Source organism: Boleophthalmus pectinirostris, unplaced genomic scaffold (assembly GCF_026225935.1).
Source record: "Boleophthalmus pectinirostris isolate CB_2022bp ecotype Guang Dong unplaced genomic scaffold, ASM2622593v1 HiC_scaffold_1, whole genome shotgun sequence".
In the NCBI taxonomy this organism is placed as follows: Eukaryota; Metazoa; Chordata; class Actinopteri; order Gobiiformes; family Gobiidae; genus Boleophthalmus; species Boleophthalmus pectinirostris.
Window position 1 is genome coordinate 20513779 of NW_026570970.1, and position 20828 is coordinate 20534606.

The window sequence follows — 20828 nt, forward strand, 5'->3', positions numbered from 1 at the left end:
CTTGCAATGGTATATATCATATATAGATATTTCTTTTGAAAATAAATCATTTTAATAGTGCCTTATTCTTTGCCAAAGCAATCATTTACAATCTGCCATGGAACCTGTACCTGCCATTCTCAGAGGTACTCGCTTGTCATTCAAATCAATCTAGTGACTGTAAGTGGACAAACTGAAAGAGTTAGGGCATACATATTTCAGTCGGGGCATGCTGGATGTCCATGTCACTCCAGAGGAAGGGGATGGAGCTGCATCTGCACAAGAGCTCACTCACCATTGGAAAAGAGCAGATAAAGTCACAAAGAAAATTTAATGTAAATTCTACTTTGGCCTTTTTCATGCTTAAACTAGCCAACCGCCTTGGTTTGCTCTGTCCCCATCGAAACGACAGGTGCAATAATATACTGCACACTATATTGCATTATTAAGTATGTTACTGACATTACAGTACACCTTTATATAAATATTTTATTCAACATGTTGTATATATGTATACAACCAAACACAAACTGTATAGTGTAGACAAACATGTTGCATATATGTAAGTAAAATTAGCGATACCAACAGTTCTTGATAGACATAGCCTACTACATGCAGTTCTTCAAATGCCATCCTCTTCCCATGCAACAGATGGGACAAATAATTAAAACAGCACAAAGGAATTACTAGGAAAAAATAAGGATGTTTTTGGAGTCTGGAGACAACATCACACACGACCCGTATACAAGAGAAATGATCCAAACAGACAAAGAAACCAAATGAACAAGTGGTTACAGAGATCTGAACATTTACACACCAGTCATTTACAAAAATAAAGTCAGCCAGTTTTATTTGGGTCTGCAGGGCTAGGACCACCAGCCCAGCATGTAGAGTTAACAGGGTAAGAAGATGCCATAAAAAGGATTGAAAAATCAGCCCCCTTAAGAAGTATAGTGGTCTCCAGTTCTTTATAGTTAACAGGCAAATTCATGTCATGTGCTTCAATGTGCTGTAATAAGAAATGTCAATGTGGAAATAATATAAAATAATGTAAGTTGCAGTTTTAGCAGCATACAGCAGCAACATTCTAGTCGTTCTTATATAATCTATTATCAATATAAATTTTAAAGCAAGACAAATACAAATTGATTGATCCTATTTTAGAAACTGCTAACAGTCTTCAAATGCGAAAAACAGAAGATGGGAATGCAAACAGAAAGTGGCGTGGGTTCAGGTTGGCTGTGAATGTGCCATAGCCTACAACATGCCCATTCATCTCCCACACTACTAAAGCCCAGCCCCACACGTTGTTCCTTATAGAAAAGACATGCACGTGAGTAAGTCAAGATATACATACTTCTGAAAAATGACATCAGGCCAGACCTTTGTTTTTGAACTCAAGGTCTGAGAGGAGGAGATTCTTTCAAAAACTGAACAGATGCTATCACAGTGAAAGCTCCAGTCAATTGAATCAGAATTGTTGTGTTAAGAATCAGTTCTGGGATGAAAAAGGCTTTGGTCATTTCTGAGTGGTGGTGAATGCTACGTGTCCTCTAGGGGAGTGTGGGTGTTTGGGTGAGGCACCTTTGGCCCAGTGGGGACTGGGAACCTGTTTTTGCATGCCGGGAGTCAGGTCCAACAGGCACAGGATAGGCCAAGATGATCTCTATGGACTCTGCATGCTGAGCTAGGAGACATATCATCTATTAATAATCATATTATCTAGTCATTTAGAAACTTATGATTTGTATTTGTCATTGTCCTTAGGATTTATACAGTGAAAACGTTATAATAGAAGCCATCTCGTGTATAACAGCTGCAAGAAGAGAACATAATGTTATTCTGTCCATGCTTTATTTGCTGAACCAAATAGTTACGCAGCCAGTATAATTATCACCGATGGTGTCAGCCATGTTGTTTTCTGGCTATGTGCTGCCATGACATGGCTGCCAGTGCTGCAGACCTGTGGGTCAAAGCCATAAGCCTTGTACTGCAGAGGGACAGAGGCCTACAAGGCCTAGAGATATTCCTGGAGCCCATGCTCAGAAATCAGACTAAAGAAAAATAGACTCAGGTTTTCTTTACTAGAGCGGACAGGCTGAACCGCTGGTGGGACTCCAGTGATATGTATACACCATTTTCTACATCGCGCTCACACGCACATCCTCTGTGTGTGTATGTGTGAAGGGAGCTCCTTGCATTGATTGCAGTGGCGGTAATTAGCACTTCATCAACTATGATTGCAGGAGCGATCTCCCAGCCTCCTGTGTGTTTTTATGGGCTGTAAAAACAACATCTAAGATCCCCACAAACCCTCTGTGTCTGTCAGTGTGTCTGCGTGTTTGTCTGATGCCACATCTGTGTCAACGCAATTCTTAAAAAATCACACTCCTCCTCTGCAAAAAAATGTTTTTTTGTTTTTTTTTCTAGACAATCTGACAAAGAGAAAAGTGTGAGATTAGAAAGATAGGGACAAGGGGAACATACTTGTAAAAAATAGAGGACTACAGTCCAAATATTTTGTCTAGCTATACAGTCTCTATCCCAGAACGTAGCTGGTGACAGTGGTATAGAAAATAGATCTGAAGGTACACACACTCTGCTGCAAGGGCTTTAGAGACAGGGCAGGGAGGACCGTCAGCAAGCAAAGTACCACCAGTGTGTGGCTGTAAAACATGTATTATTCAAATGAATTGTCACAGTTTCTGAGGAATTGAAAGGCATTCCATGAACACAGTCCTCTTCCCTCTCATCCTGGAGAAACTGCCCACAAATCTGAGACCGTCTGGAGGAAGAGAAGAGGGAAAAGGGGCGAGACGAGAGAGGAGGGCCACCAGGATCCTGTCCACAGAAGAGATGATGAAGAGTCCGCTTAGGAGAGCCCTGCCTCGTGTGGTTGTTCCTCCTCTCTGCAGACACAGCCTGAGGTGTGGCTATGTCGGGGGCTTGTCAGGCTTACTGACTGGTTTCCCTCCGTTCATCACTGCAGGCTCACTTGTGCTTTTACTGGGAGGTACCGCCGCCTTGGGGACTGTCTCGCCTACATCATGCAACGATGGCTCTCTGTACATGGCAACTGCACACACAGAGACACATAGATAGGATATGGTCACATTTTTAATAGCTCTTTTCCAATTTCAACTTAAAACACAGACCCACTCCCACACACATTCATACATTAGCAGGGTCGAGTGTCTTGTCCAAAGACACAATGACAGTACCGGAGGTTGTTGAAAGCATAATTTTATAAATCAAATTAGTCTTACAGGTGAATTGTTATTTTCTATGTATGCTAAAAGTCATATTCAACCCCCAGCGTGGGCCTATATCTATATTTAACTTAAACAGACATAACTAAGCTCTGCACTTTCCAGTTACTCCAGGACCCCAAAGATGGACATGTCTCTCTCCTCTGCTACATTCTTAAAATATGTCTGCTGTACTTAGAACTCATATATTCATATATGTAAGCCCATTTTTACTCTCATTAGCATACAGGTACTGTATATGTGTGTCGTCTCTTATGACTGACTTATGTGAATCTTTGGATGTGAAGTGAAGCATACTGATCAGTAAACTTCTAATCAAACATCTATTCACCTGGGTCTAGTATCATTTGTTAACAATTATTTAACAACCATCTCCTGGTAGCATCAGGCAACTGCTACCTGATCAGCAAAATCTGAGCAAAACTACCAACCAACTCATTCATAATCATCCACATTATTTTATTGCTCATTTTTTACTGTTTAATCCACCCGCTCGCCGGCGGGCGATTTTCCAATAAAAAATGTTCACTCTGTATATTCACCTTCATTATTGTTTTCACTACTGGCATGCCATACATCGTTTGAAAGCTTAATTTCTCAATAAAACAACCATATCATTCATTTTATGCAGTACAACGAGCCCAAAACGCGATAACTTAAAAATTCACATCATAATCAAAGAATAAGATACGCGTTTCTTATCTTTGAGCCGCGTTCAATCCATGAAAAGTTGTACTCAATAAATCCGTAATAACCCACAGAAAAAGAATATCAAGTTGTTTTTTCCATAAAATAATTCCATATGGGTAAATTATCCAGAAAATTCTCGTCCGTATAAATGGATGAAAGCGTGAATGAAAATATATGTTGCCTTTCCGAGCCTTCTCCCTCTCTGACTTCCGTTTCTCTTGGCGCTCTTGGGTACGCTTGTTTTCCTCACACTCTTAGCTTCAAAATGAGACCCTCCCCGCTGTTGTCGGTGCCGCGGTTTAGCTGGGACAAGCCGCTGAAGAAGCTAACGCACTTACGTACTTCCTGGCTTTACCCACGCGTCATCAGTTTGTTTACGGGAAATCTCTTCAGTCATTGGATCTTCCAGAAAGTGATTGACATATTGTTTTAGCCTATCAGCAGAGCTTTCAAACGGTGGGTGGGACATGCAGATAGCCTTTGAAACGGGCCCTGTGTTTTCATGCGCAAAACAGGAGGGACACAGACAAGGAGAGCGGGAGGGGCCAAGGGGGCACATCTGGCACTTGGAGGACAATTTTGGCTACTTTTAGGTTTTTTTCTTGAGAAAACATGCCTAAAGCTCAGAAGAATTAGTATTATAATAATAACAATTATTATTATTATTATTATTATTATTTTGGCACAAATTTGGCAATCTTGTGCCGAATTGTCATTTTGTATAAACAAAGGCTCACAGCATCAAAACCCTTTATCCTAGAGGTCTGAAATTCTACACAGTTGTTGCCAACAACTTGAACAATGAGTGTAGTGAGTCACAAATGCCTAGCATGAAGTATGTCCAAGCTAAGGCCTTTATTTTTTTCAATTGTTTTTTCAAAGCAAAAAAATAAAATCTTTAATTGACTGTACTGTAGGTTAGGCAGCACTCACAGTCTTCATATGCATATCTACAGAAACTAGAAGGCCTAAGCTTTAAAATGGTGCCTCACACAAGCATGTGGGTTCTAAGGTTTTCTTTTAATAAGCTATGGCACTTGGGTATGTAGTGCTATTGTGCACACGCAAAATTAGGTGGATGGTAACAGGTTAATGAAATCCAGTCACTCCTTTTGAGAGACAGATGAGGTGCTCCTATTTTCTCAAAAGATCTGTGGTTTGCTGACTAAAGATGACAAAGACACAAAGGTCCACAGGGAAGTGCCTCACTTCACGGCTGTATTTCCACTCTGATAGTGCACTTCATCTTGATTTCATGTTTAAATGATGGGGCGCAATCAGTGTGTGGCCTGACAAGAGCTATAGGGCATCTACTAGACAATCAGCACACAGACCTGTCTACTGTCTGCTTACTACAGCAAAATAAACCATAAATCCACAAGCATGTCGACTCTGTATTAGGTATAACCTTAGTGACCGAAGCAGGGGTCAGTGGAGGACATACCTTCTAATGGCTTGGGCAGGAAGTGAGCAGCTGGTTTGGTTTTCTTCACTCGGTTCCCCTTCATGGCTTGTCCGTCTTTGTTAAGCCCTAGGAACCACGCTCGCCCTGACTCCTGTTGTCTGTACAACATGGATGAATAGATCACATAGTAGTTCTCGAAGACCGACTCTTTGAACTTGCACTCTGCTGTGAAGAGTTCCTACAGCAACACAAAAGCAGGGAAACATGCGTTAGATTGACATATACACTACTATATTAATCAAATAATAGTAAGTAGTAAGTAATAGAATATATGTACCAAAAAACACAGCTATTGCAGTGAGTGCATGTGTGATTTTTCATCTTTAATTGGATATAAATAAATGTATAACAAACAAACAACAAATATAAAGATGTTGGTAATTCTAGATTGTGTTTTTTACTCTATGATAAAATACAACTCAGTGTAAAAGTATTCAAAATACAATACTCTGATTGGACTGTGTCATAAAAATACTTGCATGCATTTTCAAAGTTTTCTTCCCATCACTGAGTGTAGGCATACCATGTTTATCATCTCGACATAAATAATACAAAATGTGAATGTGCTCAATTAGGGCTGTGACCAATTTGTCTATTTTCCATTGGTAGCCAGTCTCAAAACTTTAGAATACGACCTCATTTGTACATGTTTTCTAGATGTAACAGAAGCAGAATTTAATTTGTAGAGCCCACGCTTGCACTCTTGAAAGTATGATAAATGACTTTTGAGGTCAGCTCAACCTTATACTGACATTGCAATGATAAATGTAAGAGCATATGGGTTTACAATGGAAAGCGCATGGCCAGGCAAACGAACGGCTTCCTGCCTTGGTCTGATCATGTTTGGATAAAATACAACAATCTTTAAAGGGCCACATTATGCTATTTTCTGATCTATGTTATAATATTGTTCCCTTATCACAAACAGACCTGGAGTTGTGTTTTGTTTCATTCACACATGTTTAACACAGAAACCCTGCATATTTAGGCTGAGTTCTTCCCTTAAACAGAAAACACTCTGTTCTACCTTGTGAAATCATGTGGTAATACAGGAAATGCTCCACTGTGTTTTTACACTCAGCTTCACTATCATTTGAATAATTTCAGCCCTGGAAATGCAAATCTCTACTGAACAAAAGGTAAAAGGTAGCTCTTAACTTGAAAGCTACCAATTCATGACATCACAAGATGGTACAGAGCATTTTGAGCTTTGGAGATGTAGACTCACTGACTAATAATAAAGGGTTACTCTAACATGTGTGAATGGTATGTTTTTGATGAGGTAACAATAGTCTAATATGGCTTAAAGCTCAAGAGTAAATTTTGTGTAATATAAGGTCTTTAAATTAGGGATGTAGACCGCATAGTAGGGATGGGCATGATTAATCGATTAATCGATAATTGATCATTAAGAATTTCATCGATTACGTTAATTTTAATCGACAAACCGAATGTAGGTTGCTGTGCGTAGCGTGACCAAACAGGGGTCTGTACATGTGTCTCTCTGCACTCAGAAGAAGCGAGCAAACACAAACATTCGGTCAGTCTGCAGCGTACCGAAGCACAAATGCGTATTTAACGATGAGTTGTACAAGAAATTCCACGCTTTCCGTTGCGTTCGGGCCAAGTGTGAGTCCATGTGCACAGTGTACAAAGCAGGAACATATGTTTCGGTGTCCAGTGGGAAAAAGCTTTACCAGGTGAGAGTCGCGCAATGTCGATGACGAGTCCCCACTCCCCGTACGGTGTCCTGGTTTTGGCAAACGCAAATATGGTCACACTAACCTGTATTCCACTGAATCATGTCTTTTAAATTATTTTAATTAAAATAACAGAAATTGAACCGCATCAGCGCACAAGAGCTGTAGTTTTATCTTCGCTGAGTTTATGCAAATTAGCGATGCGGTTTTAAGTTTTGTTTCTGTGAGAGTTGCGCAAAACTGCATTAAACACATTATAATGTCAAACGGATTGATGTGGCTCTAGAGTTGTTACGGTTTATATGTCGTGAAGTTGAACTTATTAATGCAGATTAGTAGTGCAGATAGTAATAATAATGATGATCATTTCAATATAAAAACGTTAATGATTAATCGATAATCGATCGTTAATTCTTCCAACGATCGATTAAGAAAATTTCATCGAATGCCCATCCCTACCGCATAGTATTCATTATTTTATTTTTCATTTAGATTATAAAAACGCATATGGGACAATATCAGACAGGAGAAGGCATGAGGTGATGATAGCTGAGATTTGAGAGTGAATGGTATCATCTATAAATTGTTTCCTTGTACTTTTCTGTGTGTTTTCTGTTGTGAGCACAGTTTGAGTCAAATACTTTTACTTTAGTAATATATCATACTTCAAAATTTCTTATCGTGACAGGCCTCATCAGGGTCTTCATCAGTAGAGCATGTCTTTAGTCGCCCAATAATTTCTTTAGTTGACTACAGCCCTACTCAAAATACCTTATTTTGTCTATTACCATCTCATTGTACAGAATCCACACCATTACAGAAAGTGATTCATGGGCATGTTAAACTCATCAGTAACAGGGTTCTAGTTGGCATGGTCCCAAATCGGACACATTCTCTGGATTATTTGTCTTGCTGAACTTTGTGGAATAATGATGGAACTAATCAAGTGAGTCATGCGTTCTTTACAGCTCAAAGTGGCAGTGACAAATGAACACGGAGACAGTGCATTTCTCTGTGCGGGTGCCCATTCATCTCTGAGCACCAGGCCAATAAAAGCGACTCCACACTGTCCACACCAACAGCTAAAAATAAAGGATTCCATTTGGCCTCAATGAATGAAAGTTTGATTCATAATAGACAGACTTTCCCGGTGTCAGGCTGCTAATTTGACTGGTGTTTTTATGTGCTCTTTTGTGTATATGAAATTTCTCATTGTGACTGTGATTTGCTTATTGTTATACCTGATACCCTCTCTGAGAGTATTCAAATGCGATCTTCCTGGCTTGGGACTGGTAAAAGAAGGAGCGCTGGCAGAGATGGAGTGGCGCCATCTTGCAATCACAAAAAATATGGCACCAAATCTGGACTGGAATATTACGAGCTTTATGTAATTATGTCATATTTTACATGTCATATTTTACATGTTTTTAATTGCATTGTAATTATTTAAATTTATTATTTATTATGTTAACAAAACAAAAAACAAACAAAAAACAGACAAATTGTGATCAAGCATCTTCCTCAGCAGGAACAAATACCGCTAACAAGGTTGTTACTGACATGGTTTCCTTTCCTGTAGGTGATTATGGTATTATTTATGAACCAAATGCTTGGACCTTAACACAGGAAAACAGACCATAATTACAGCCTCATTAGGCCTTTAGTGAATTACTGCTGTCACAGTCTATTCTCTATAGATTCAGAGCAGGAACATAGGATGACCATAATGAACTGGCCAAGCAGCTGCTCCACAACAACACAGGCCTCTCAGCAACAAGCCTTTATATAATGTTAGAAGAAAGTCATAAGATAAAAAAGAAAACAAAAAAGAAAAGCATCATTAAAAGAGTAACATTTATGCTGGAAGATCCAACACCTGGTTGTTTCCATGGAGATGTTATTTTCTTGCTTGAAATATTCCATGGTACAACATTACACATGTCTATCAAACATTAATTCCATTACAGGTGTTTTTATTGTCTAAAATCCAGAATGTTCCTTTTGTATGTTAAAGTTCACAGCTCAGGGGAAATATTTCAGTCCATCAAAGAATAAACACAACACAATGAATATGGGCTCTTCTTTTGAAATTAAATACCTGCTCTCCCCATATTGACTGGTCTCCCAACTCTGTACAACGTGACATTATGTCTTTTGTGTTTCTAGAATAATTATTTCAGATGTTTTGTTTCCATGCCAATTAGAAGCCAAACAGTTTCACCTTCACTGCACCCGACCGAGCAGCGTCCATTATTTCATTATTTGGCGGTTCTCAGGTGAGGCTCACAGCAGGTGATTACACGCATCAGGCCAATGGCAGAACAACATTTAGCCCAGCTCTGATTACTCCTATACAGCTGTCACAAACAGCCCAGAGTGGAAAACAGGAACATACAAGGCAGAGTCAGCCTGTAATTGTGGCTAATCAGGCGCCTTTGCAAACATAAAAGTGCTGATTGATGGTAAACAACAGAGGCTGGATTATTAGAGGAACAAAAAGGGTGAGAATTTGACAAATGCTTTCAATGGTGCATGGGTCAAATGAGTAACAAGTGGCACTGTTTTAGTAACTCTGTGCACTCCATTTTTTAAGAATAAAGCTTTTGGGAACAAACACTATCAATGCATGATGTGAAACTCTTTAACTGCAGTGCCCAATATTTTAAAAGTAACGACTTAACTTCATAAAACAGAAAAACAAGAAAGAAACAAGTATATACAGTATATATATATATATATATAAAAATAATGTGTTTCTCACCTTCCACGGTGGTAGGTCTCTCTCACCCTCATTGAGCTCGGGTCCTCTACCAGAAGGCCTGGGAGCTTGAGAGTTCTGCACAGTATCTTTGCTGTTCCCAGTACTGCACTTTTCTGGACTGAGATGTCCGTTGTTTTTCCCGGTATCTGTTGTAGCCACTCTTCCAGTTTGGGGGTTACAGCCCCGAGTGCTCCGATCACCACAGGCACCACTGATGCCTTTACTTTCCAGGCTCTCTCCAGCTCTATATATATATATATATATATATATATATATATATATATATATATATATATATATATATATATATATATATATATATATATATATATATATATATATATATATATATATATATATATATATATATATATAGGCTAGCAATTGGCTCTAATCTTGCAGCCACACACTATAATTACTATAAAAATGTTGTAATTAGATGCAAATCTTAAAAAAAATTTATCAGTATTATATACTATATGTTGTATTCAAAAAAAAATCTTGTTATTTGTGTTAACTGATGTCTTGGTTGTCCAAAATACGTCCAATTTCCACACAGTCCCCCAGATGTATTTCAGTCTGCCAATTGTAATAAACATCATAAAAATCATTATTTTTTAATTGTCTGGTAAATAAATGCAGTTGTGTAATACCATGTACCACAGGCTGCTCTCAAGCCCCAGACATATAACACACCATAGCAGTGCATACCTACACCCCCCGTGTCACCAACGGATCCCGTCCAGACCATGACAAACTCTCGTTCTGGGGTTACCATGGCAACACAGAGGGCTTTAGGACAGTATTATGCTGCAGAGACTGGGCTTTCCCAATGCATCTGTGTACACAAAACACAGCTCAACCGCATAGTCTATTCAATCTGGCTGCATTATGGGGAAATCCGACGCACAAATATCAAACAAAAAGTGTGCCGTTTGGACGCTGTGTCAAGAGAAACAGATTTTGGGGGGCAGGTATTTTTAGAAATCTCTGAGACACCTTCTTCAACTAAGGAACTATCTAAAGAATTAACCTTATTTTCCAGGTTTGTTTTTGGGATATCCCTGTTTTCAATTTTAGATTACCTGATCATTTTTGTTTGTTTGTTTTCTTTCTGTATTCATATTGTGAAGACAAAAATTCATTATTCTGATAATCCAGAATCAGGCTAGGCAATCTGACAAAAACAAAATAATCACATTTTTCTCAGACTGGTCTATCATTATTTTTAATTAAAAACTAATACAAATGGTTTTCAAGATTGATTTTCTGAACAAAGACAGACATATTTGTCATTCAAAATAAAAACAAACAAAATGAAAATTGTCAACCACTTTCCACCTATAAATCTGGACAGATCATTGGATAAGAACCTCTCGATTAAAAAGACCCATAACATCTCATATCAAGATAAGGGAAGAAATTCAATTCACCTCCTTGTCCGGAATACCAAAATACCCACAGAATACACTATAAAATGGATTTGCATCTGGTCAAACTGGTCTATTTTCCACAATTGGCTGGAGCCCCTGCCTGGCTTTCCCCATCACAGCATCCCAGCTCTGAAATTCGTTCTGCTCTGAATAGGAGTCTCATAATTGACCTTGGGCACAGACAGTGTGAGGACCATAGCATTCCAGCTCCGTATTACCAGCACCTTCAAAACAAACAAAAAAACAGCCACTTTGAAAGAGAAAGCTTGTTTTAGATGAGCTATAAAAAAACACAGAGGTACATGACATTATTTTATACCATAACAATAAAGGAGTAAGATGCGCACAGATGTGGCAAGATGGAGTTTCAAATTAAACCCCATAAAAAATTAAGACAACATTAAATGATAATAAAGACAAGAATCACGCTGAAGGAAAGCACCAAACGCATGGTAATTGCTGCCCTAAAAAACTAGGCGGGTTCACGTGGGGAGGGGGGGAAACCGTGCAAATTAACATGCGCAGAGTGACAGCGCGCCACCCCACTGTGGAAACCCAGAAATTGTTTATTAATGCTGTCGGCATAAAAGCTATTAATCCATGGAAAAAGGTCAGGCTCCAGAAAGACGGGGCGCATTCACAGTGCTAAACCGCACGCTCATATGTACCAGAGTCACGTGGGGCGGTGTGCAGACAATAGGGGCTCTCTGGGACCTGTCTGATTATCAAAGTGGGAGCAGCGCAGCAGACGGGCAGCCACCGAGAGGAGTCAAGCGTAAACAGCTGTGAAGGAATCGTATACACAGGAGAGACCCTGCAGTTGGAAAAGCACTATAGATTTCTTTTCTTTCTTCTTTTCTTGGATGTGTAGATTAAGGGGGTAAGATTAAACGCAATCAAATAGGAATTTACTGGAAATAATCAGCAAATTTGCAAAGGCTGCTGTTTTTAATGAATATAATTTGCTCCAGAAACAACAAAAGATCCTTTCTTATTGTGCATAAAAACTGCTAACTCATGTTCAGAAATGTGATTCTTGTATTCGCTTCTCTGTTCATATCTCAGTACATGCTTTTAACCCCTTAACGGCGACTGTCACAGATATGCAACAAACCATTTCGATCAAGATAGAAGCTGAGATAGCAGCTGCATTCTCCCAGTGCTAGATAGTGCATATGCAGGACCTTTCTAGGAACCTTTGGCACGCACTTGTTTCTTGTGTTGCAAATTTACAACATACCCCAATTTCCAATAGTTTTTTTCATTTTTTTTTTCATAGTCTATAGTCAAATGAATAATCTCAACTTAATTTACCATCTACTTAAAGACAAAAACACACACCATGTAGTTTTCTAGTTAACAGCTACCTGGTGGAAGAGTATTTTATTTGAGAGAAGAACTAGAGATGCAGTAGCCAGGCTGGCGCCACCTAGTGCGCCACTGACCTAGTGGCGCACTAGGTGGCGCACTAGGTCAGGAATCAGAATATACTAGATGATTTGCAAGAATCCCGGAAAAGCGAGTCCAGGCACCAGCCAATCAGGGAAGAGCCATACATTCTGTGCTGCCAATGATTCCCGAGATCGAGGATTAAAAGCCGGAACAAAAAGAATGTACCTGCCTGCCGTGGAGTGAACAAATTCTAAAGCTGCGAGGTCAGACGGTTTTTTACGAAGCAGGGTTTGTGTGTTAAACATGTGTGAATGAATCAAATCAGAACTTCAGCTCTGTTTTTGATGAGTAAACAACAGTATAACAGATATTAGAAAATAGCATAATATGGGCCCTTTAAACCTGAGCTACTTTATCCATACACATATTTTTCACAATAAGAAATAGACAGAAAGATTAGCTAGGTGAGGACATAGAGTGCTCAGACAGAACCTCCTTGCTTTGATACAGTATAGAGCCATAAAGCATTCCCTGGGACTTGAATACCATGTAACAGCTATTTAATTTCAATGTATTTCCTCTTTGTCTTGTAGCACCACAAATTTACCCAAGCATGGAAACCTGCCAAAACCATTTATCAGAGTAGTTTTCACCCATGCTGTATATCAAGAATATTTCCCAAGCCAGAATCAAACAAAACTCACTTTTGATTCCTTTAATCAGATAAGTACAAATGTCTCTAAAAAGCAGCTCCACTCAGTGCCAGTATGCAGAGTGCCCAAGTCCAAACTGTCAATTTACTGAATAACACAAGCACTTTATTTGTAGAATCCATACTGGGGCATTAAAGAGCACTACATTCCATGTTCAGCATTGGTAGCAATACATTACAGTGTGTGACCCAGGAGTGCTGTCCCCTCTGTATATTCTGACGGAAAAGATGACAAAAGCGGTGACACCTTGAAGCAGTTCAGTCACCAGAAGCACTTAAGTGTTCGATCAAATTTCCCAGAAGGCCCAGAAACCTTTAACACCAACTTAGTATTACTCCCATGGCGCTCTCTCTCTCTCTCTCTCTCTCTCTCTCTCTCTCTCTCTCTCTCTCTCTCTCTCTCTCTCTCTCTCCCTCTTACACTCTTTCTTTCTTCTGAAAAGAGACAGACATCTTTCAATCTACAATTTAACAAAGTGTAATAAATGCAAATGAGTTTTTGAGGTGCTGAGCTAATTTACAAATCATTAATCAAAAAGCCAATTTGGCTCTTTTCCTTCAATAAACTTTTCTGAAACCTCATTTGTTTTGACTGGTTAAAGGTATATTATGTAAATGCTGATGGAAGGTCTGCCACCTGTTTGTGTCATGATTTTGTTGGATTGCCTGGAACGTTCCGCATATGGCATTAAACCATAGCCAGGCTGGTGCCACCTAGTACATCCTGTTAATTTGATTTCTCTCCAGCGACTAGTTCAGGAATCGGAATACACTAGACGGTTCACAAAAACTCCGGAAGTGCGAGTCTGGGCACCAGCCATACATTCTGTGTTGTTTGGTGAATTTTATCAAGGGGAAAGACGTTAGCGGTGCATTACATACGTCACAACCAAAGTAGCAGCGATTGATTAAATGAAAAAAAGTACCCACCTCCCATCGAGTGAACAAATTCTAATGCTGCCAAGTCAGACTGTTTCTACGAAGTGAAACCGGCTGATAAATCGGGCTAATTAAACCTATCTTCATGGAAACAAGCAGCCCAAGTCACAGGTCATATCTTCTCTACAACAGATGTGTCCATAAGGGGCTTTATGTTGCTGATCTCAGGAGTATTTTGAGATCAAATACTACTGCAGGGAAACAAAAGGATTCTACTATACTTTAGGTTTTCTGACTGAAGCTACCACGACATCTGTCCTTACTGAAATCTTGGCTGCTCATTCTAACACTTCTTCCCAATGTGTTATTTATCTTTCTCATTTGTATCTCTCATCTAAGGTTCCTTTGTTGTTATCAGGTTAGTGTGAGGAGAAAATTTTAATGTCTAAAGCTATGACGAAAGAAAAACCAAGTCCGCGGGATACAGAACCACTTTCCTGTTGCTGAATAAAGTGGTAAACATGACAGGAGCTCCCAAACACACAAACACAGAGCAGCCACCTACGCCTGGATCAGCAGGGATTCAGCCACTTCTCCATGTTTCTCTGTGGTTCTGCTCTCCACTGCTGCCTCTCTGCAAATTGTTGCCAGATTGGTGGCAAACCCGCCAGATTTCAGCACGAGATTGGCATGTCAACTCTTGTCAAGTGGACCAACGGCGTGCCATGTGCTAGACTTTGAACCGTAGTTACAAAAGCTAATAGTAAGTCATTAGTGAGAAATGAACGCATGTGAAGCTTCGTAAACACGCAGGTAAAGCTTGTTGTTGTTAGGTTGTTTACGCCCTCAAGAACACTGACCCACTTTTCTGCTTTTGTAGTTCATGCCTTTTATTTACTATAAACCTACATAGATGCTAAGATCTCATAATTGCTTATATTACTGACATACTTGGAAGGTGGAAGTGAAGATTTTGAGGAGCTGATCTTCTATAGGCTGTTTAATTTAACTCAAGCAAATAATGATTTTAGTTACAATACTACTTACCCATACTAAGTAATACAATGGCAAAGATTTCAATACCAGTCCAGCATCATTTCTAATGAGTTCAGAAGATTAAAATGCACAATTTTAGCTCCACATTGGCTTGAATTGATCTGAAAATTACATATATGAGCAGGTAAATAAAAAATAAAATAAACAACATATTAGGCCACAAAAAGAAATTCCTATTTGATTTTAAAAAATGTATTTTTAAAAGTAATATATCTTTTGTGTATTTAGTTGTTCATTTATTTATTTAGATAGTTAGTAGTTAGTTAGTTAGTTAGTTAGTTAGTTAGTTAGTTAGTTAGTTAGTTTGTTTGTTTGTTTGTTAGTTTGTTAGTTATGCATGCGATATCTTGTCCACTTTAGACACCCAGACTACACAAGATTCCAATTCCTAAACCCAGAGTCACTAGGACTAAATCAGGACCAAACAAGAATTTAAATTGCTCAGTCCACTAAACCAGCATCAAGATAGCTAGAGTAATCCCTGAAATTAGCTTCAATCAACATAATTTAGCTAAACACACAAAGATAGTTTTATCCGTTTTCTCCTTATATGGACTGCCTTCAGGCTAAACTGCCTTCAAATAAATGTCTGGGTGAAGAATATATCAAGGCGAGGAGCAGTAATGGAATAACAGATATGTCAGGCACAGTGATGAATCTGCCCTCAGGTCAGTGAGGAGCTTCTCTACGTGACATTTTAGACCAGCATGCACTGGGGTTCCAATGCTTACTCAGATAAATGCGATGCACTTTCAGACTCAAACGCCCATGAACCAACTCATATCACAAGGAACGCATGGAAACGAGAGGCTGGAGGTAGAAAGATAGGCACTTCTTTAGGCCAAAACATTACACAAACCAATATGCATTTTACATATTCATTTTGTATGTGGAATAGTTCTATAAATAAACCTGACTCATTGGTGGCCATGGAAAAGAGCTTGTAGAGATCTATGTGCAGTCAATGAAATGGTTTATTCAGGTCTTGTAAACATGCATACAGGCATTAAACATTAAGGACTTGATCCAGTGGGCCAGGGTTTCCCTCCAGACACACAAACAACTATCTATCTTTTATAGGGCCCATATTACTCTATTGTTATCTATTTTATATTGTTCTTTCTTCATTAAAGATATATCTGGAGTTGTGTTTTGTTTCATTCATGCATGTTGGACACACAAACCCTGCATATTTAAGCTGATTTCTATTCTCAAATTGAAAATACTCTGTCCCACCATGTGTCACCATTTCATGTGATAAGACAGGAAGTGCTCCACTGTGTACTAAAATCATTTGAATAATTTTAAGACAATCTCTACTGAACAAAAGATTTTAAAAAAGTATTTGTTAACTTGAAAACTACCACTTGATGACATCACAAGGTAGAACAGAGCATTTTGAGCTTTGAAGATGTAGACAGACTAACTGAAAGGTTACTCAATCATGTGTGAATAAAACAAACACCACTCCAGGTATGATTGTGCAGAGGTAATAGCATTATAACATATCTTAAAGCTCACAAGAGTTTACACAGTACAGAACCTTAAAATGTTATTTCTTTATTACACAATTTGAATAGTCCCTTCAAACGACACACTGTGTAAACAGGATTATTTTAAATGCCTATTGCAGAATTACAAGGTCACACACGAATTGGGGTTTGCAGATTACGGCAGTCTGTCAGTGAGCATCACATTTTAGTAATCCTCCTAAAGGACACTGTGAGGTTATCACACATGCTCAAGGATTTAGGGCAGTGCATTTAATCTGGATGCTAATATGGCATCAATAGATATAATATGGTACAATATGTTTATACTGAAAGGAAGTGTAAAACTGCATTACAGTATTTTCTTATTTGGTAACACTTTATAATAACTACAGCTTATTTAGCCTTAATAAAGCATGAACAAAGACTGAATTCATAATGAACTAAGACTTAATTAATCATGAGTCACTCTTAGTAACTACTTAATTACTACCTTAATTAGCACTTAACTTCCACTTAATTTGCCTGTGCTCTAAATAGTTACTCATAATTATTTCACACTTAATTACTCATGAACTCAGCATTTGTGTGTGCATTTGTAAATGTATACTTAAGTACAAATTTGAGCATTTATTGATGATTAGTAAGCTATGAGACAATGATTTACTAATAATGCAATGCAATGATAATTCAGGCAGCTATTATCTGTTAGTTAAGTCTTTTTGAGAGCTTTTCTAAAGTGAAGACTAATTATGCTTTATTAAGCATTTGTTAAGGTTGGTCAAATTCCAGAGAAACAATAATCACATTTTCAGATTATTTAGGAATGTGATAATGATTAACAAATGTCTAAGTAACACCATTAATTGATGATTAGTTCAACCAGTAGTTAATACTTTTTTGTAAACTTTTCTAAAGTGAAGACTGTTTGGACTTAATTAAGGATTTGTTAAGGTACTATACGAGCCATTATCTAAGCCTGGAGTGTCTTGACTCATTTCCCCCTGAATTTTAACTTCAGCAGCGGTGAGAATCAACACGACATAAAAAAATAAGCCAACAAACATGGATACAAAAATGTGTATTCAAATAATTTTCAGAACATTTACAAACACAGTGTCAGTATTCTGGTTTGTGAACTCTTTTTCTTTTAAAGGTTTCAAATAACTTTGTGAGTAAAAAAACAAATCTAGCCATCAACTAATTAAAAATAAAACAAAAAAACTATAACTTAACAATAAAGTTTTAACGTCACATTTAAAAAGGTAAATGAATGAAATGAATACATTAAAACTGTTAAACACCTATCAAATAGGGTTTTTATTGTTTTTTTTGGAACCTTTTTAAATGGAACCTAAAAGCATTAAAGGCACATTTATAGTCATGTACCCGTACATCCCCCAGCCTGATGGAGGGTAAGCCCTTCTTTCGGTACCAGTGGTTGCCCCTATAGGCCAGTACAGTTATTTCAATGTCCTGTATTTTTGTACAGGCTTGTAGTGGAAACCATTGGTTCCGAAAGAAGGGCTTATTCTGCATCAGACCGATTCTGGGCCATGTATGGGCAAGAGAACTTTACAGATGACCTTAACATAATGCACATTTATAAAACTTCACACAATTCACATTTCTTAAGCATTCATACATTTATTTATTTAGTTTTAAAAGGAATTAGCTTCAATGAATCTTTTAGAGTTTGGATCTTTTGCTCTATGTCAGCATCTTCAGAAATAGCCAATGCACATTGGGCTGCAAACACTGACAGCTTCATAGCTTTACTGCAAGTCTGCATAATTTCTTTGTATTTTTCTGGGGCAACTACGTACAATTCGGCAATTGGAGCTGTAATTATAACTGTATTGCGGTCCATCCCATACTTTTTGAAGGCTTGACTCATTGTGCCACTTTGCTTGAAGATCTTCAAAATTTTCTTGTACCTGGCCACCACTTCGTTTTGGACCTTGAGCTGTAAATAAGTAAGAAAATGAAAAGACTAAAGATGAAATATTTTAAATAGTGTTCTACACTCATTGCTCATTTACCCATATTCTAACACCCTAATTATTCACTGGAACAATTTTAAAAGCATGTTTCACAACTGCTAGGGCAAACATGGTGGGGAACCACACAAGTTCCTTGTTCGCTTACACGCTTAAACACATTATAATTAGATAGCACATACCTGCCATTAGAATAGAATGTGTAATGTGAAATAAAGCCAAATAAATTTTACAGGGTACAGTAGGTTTAACTATACTATGAATAGATTATCTGAAGTTCAATATGTTGGTATGCATAGTAAAAATGGTCAATAAAGTTTTAATTAAACCTCAATTTAAAATCACCAAAGTCATGTGGATGTGGTTGTTGGGAAGGTTGCATGGTGGAGAACTGCCACAAATATTTAATGTCAAAATCGCAAACTTAGGTATTACATAAAATATATGATAAACAAACAAGATATTAAAGTAACATTTTACCTCTCTGGCAATATTTCAGTGCCAGTGTCCTGTCTTTTCTCTTCTTTATCCTTTTGTTTTTCTTTTTTTCATCAGATGATGTATCATTGGGTGATATATCATTGGATGATGTTGCCTCTACACTGTCTCTTTCTATGTTAGAAGTGTCACTTGAAACCAGACTGTAGCTACTGGGGCCAGGGTCTGTTTTCTTGAGAGCTGTAACAATAATGTCAACAAAATTATTATTTACCACACTTGCAGATGATTCTCAGGTCATGAAACCAATTTTAATATTAATTTTAATTAATTTAATATTTAACACTAAAACAGCACAAGCAAACATAGTGGAATGATGATGAACATTTGAAAAGGTAAAAGTAAATTACCTGCTGCCAGTTGTTCTTTTAAAAAATTGTTGTCCTCCCTCAACTCCTTCATTTTTTCATTTTGAAATTCCAGTTTCATTTCTAACATTTTAATTTCTTCCAATTTTCTTTGGTTTCTTAATGATGCTGTTGGGGCAATGGGAACACCTAAAACACATAAATAAATTAGTATAAAGCTAATTACTCTACATTTAAAAAAAAAAAAAAAAAAAAAAAAAAAAAAGATAACGGCCGTTCCCCTTTTCCCGAACCAAACTCCTGCTCCTAATATCCAATGTGGAGTGTACGACTGCGTACATTGTGTCATAAGCACAGTGGTTCCCAACCTTTTCTGCGCCACGGACCGGTTTTATGTCAATATTTCGCTCTTTTCGGGATAATATTTTCACGGACCGGCGGCGTATAGGAGGTGGCGCGGTGCGCGCAGCGTACGCGCGAAGACGATGCGTACGGGAGGAGACGCGGTAAACGCGGCATGGTTTAGTCCTGGTTAAATCCTGATTTGGTCCTGGTTTAATCTTGGTTTTAGAGCTGATTTAGTCCTGTTTTAGACCTGGTTCAGTCCAGTCTCACCCACCCCACCCCGGTCCTCACTGTGCGGGCACGGTATCTCGGCCACCACCCCACCCCGGTCACCGCCTGGACTAACCGATTTTCTGCGGAAAACACAGTTCTGGAGTTTGGACCTAGTTTGGACCTGGGTCAGTCCTGGCGACCAGCTTGGTGGCCCGCTAATGACATTTTCATTTTGGCTTTTGAGACAAATAATGAAAAAAAAATATATATATATTTTTTTTTCGAATCTAACAGCTGAAAAAGTATGCTAACTTTGGACCCTGTTCATAAGAAAACTATAAACACACTTACCGCTGGAAGCGTCATTTTCCTGGATCTCCATCTCTTTGTTAAGTGTTGTGCTTCTAAGCCTTCGTTTGCAACAAGCCATTTCTTTCACGTTTAACCATACACGTATAGCAGAAAGTTGGACTCTGCGTTAGACCATGCGTTGAACATGCGCTACTCAACTGAGCTAGCCCGCAAAGTGAAGGGCAAGCGGGTCTGCGGCTGATGACGTCATCAACACTAATGTTTCTTTCCATTATAAAATCACACTTAAAAAAAATATAAAAATAAAAATCTAAATATTCTTTACG

At 38.3% G+C, this 20828-nt stretch overlaps 2 protein-coding genes across 4 annotated transcripts in view; both read right to left on the reverse strand.

Annotated features, from left to right (window-relative positions):
* Positions 1 to 20828, reverse strand: part of fgf14 (fibroblast growth factor 14) — a 73102-nt gene continuing 52274 nt past the window's right edge. For all 3 annotated transcript variants that reach the window (XM_055151557.1, XM_055151549.1, XM_020936247.2), the window contains exons 4-5: positions 5383 to 5581; positions 1 to 3055 (exon numbers count right to left, since the gene is read on the reverse strand). In XM_055151557.1, coding sequence (XP_055007532.1) covers positions 2913 to 3055; positions 5383 to 5581 — 342 coding nt within the window. In that variant the 3' untranslated portion in view covers positions 1 to 2912. The remainder of the gene's footprint in view (positions 3056 to 5382; positions 5582 to 20828) is intronic.
* LOC129408312 (uncharacterized) lies at positions 18509 to 20736 on the reverse strand. Its single transcript, XM_055151567.1, has 4 exons — positions 20542 to 20736; positions 19675 to 19821; positions 19307 to 19504; positions 18509 to 18792 (listed from the first exon to the last, which is right to left on the reverse strand). Exons 1-4 carry the CDS (start codon positions 20618 to 20620, stop codon positions 18602 to 18604), a joined length of 615 nt encoding a protein of 204 aa, XP_055007542.1. The 5' UTR covers positions 20621 to 20736; the 3' UTR covers positions 18509 to 18601.

Coding starts and splice junctions, on each gene's coding strand:
- LOC129408312 (XM_055151567.1), bottom strand. CDS start 20,620: ATGGCTTGTTGCAAACGAAGGCTTAGAAGCACAACACTTAACAAAGAG. Junction 19,822..20,541: donor GGAAAATGACGCTTCCAGCG/GTAAGTGTGTTT, acceptor TATGTGTTTTAG/GTGTTCCCATTGCCCCAACA. Junction 19,505..19,674: donor AAAAGAACAACTGGCAGCAG/GTAATTTACTTT, acceptor TTATTGTTACAG/CTCTCAAGAAAACAGACCCT.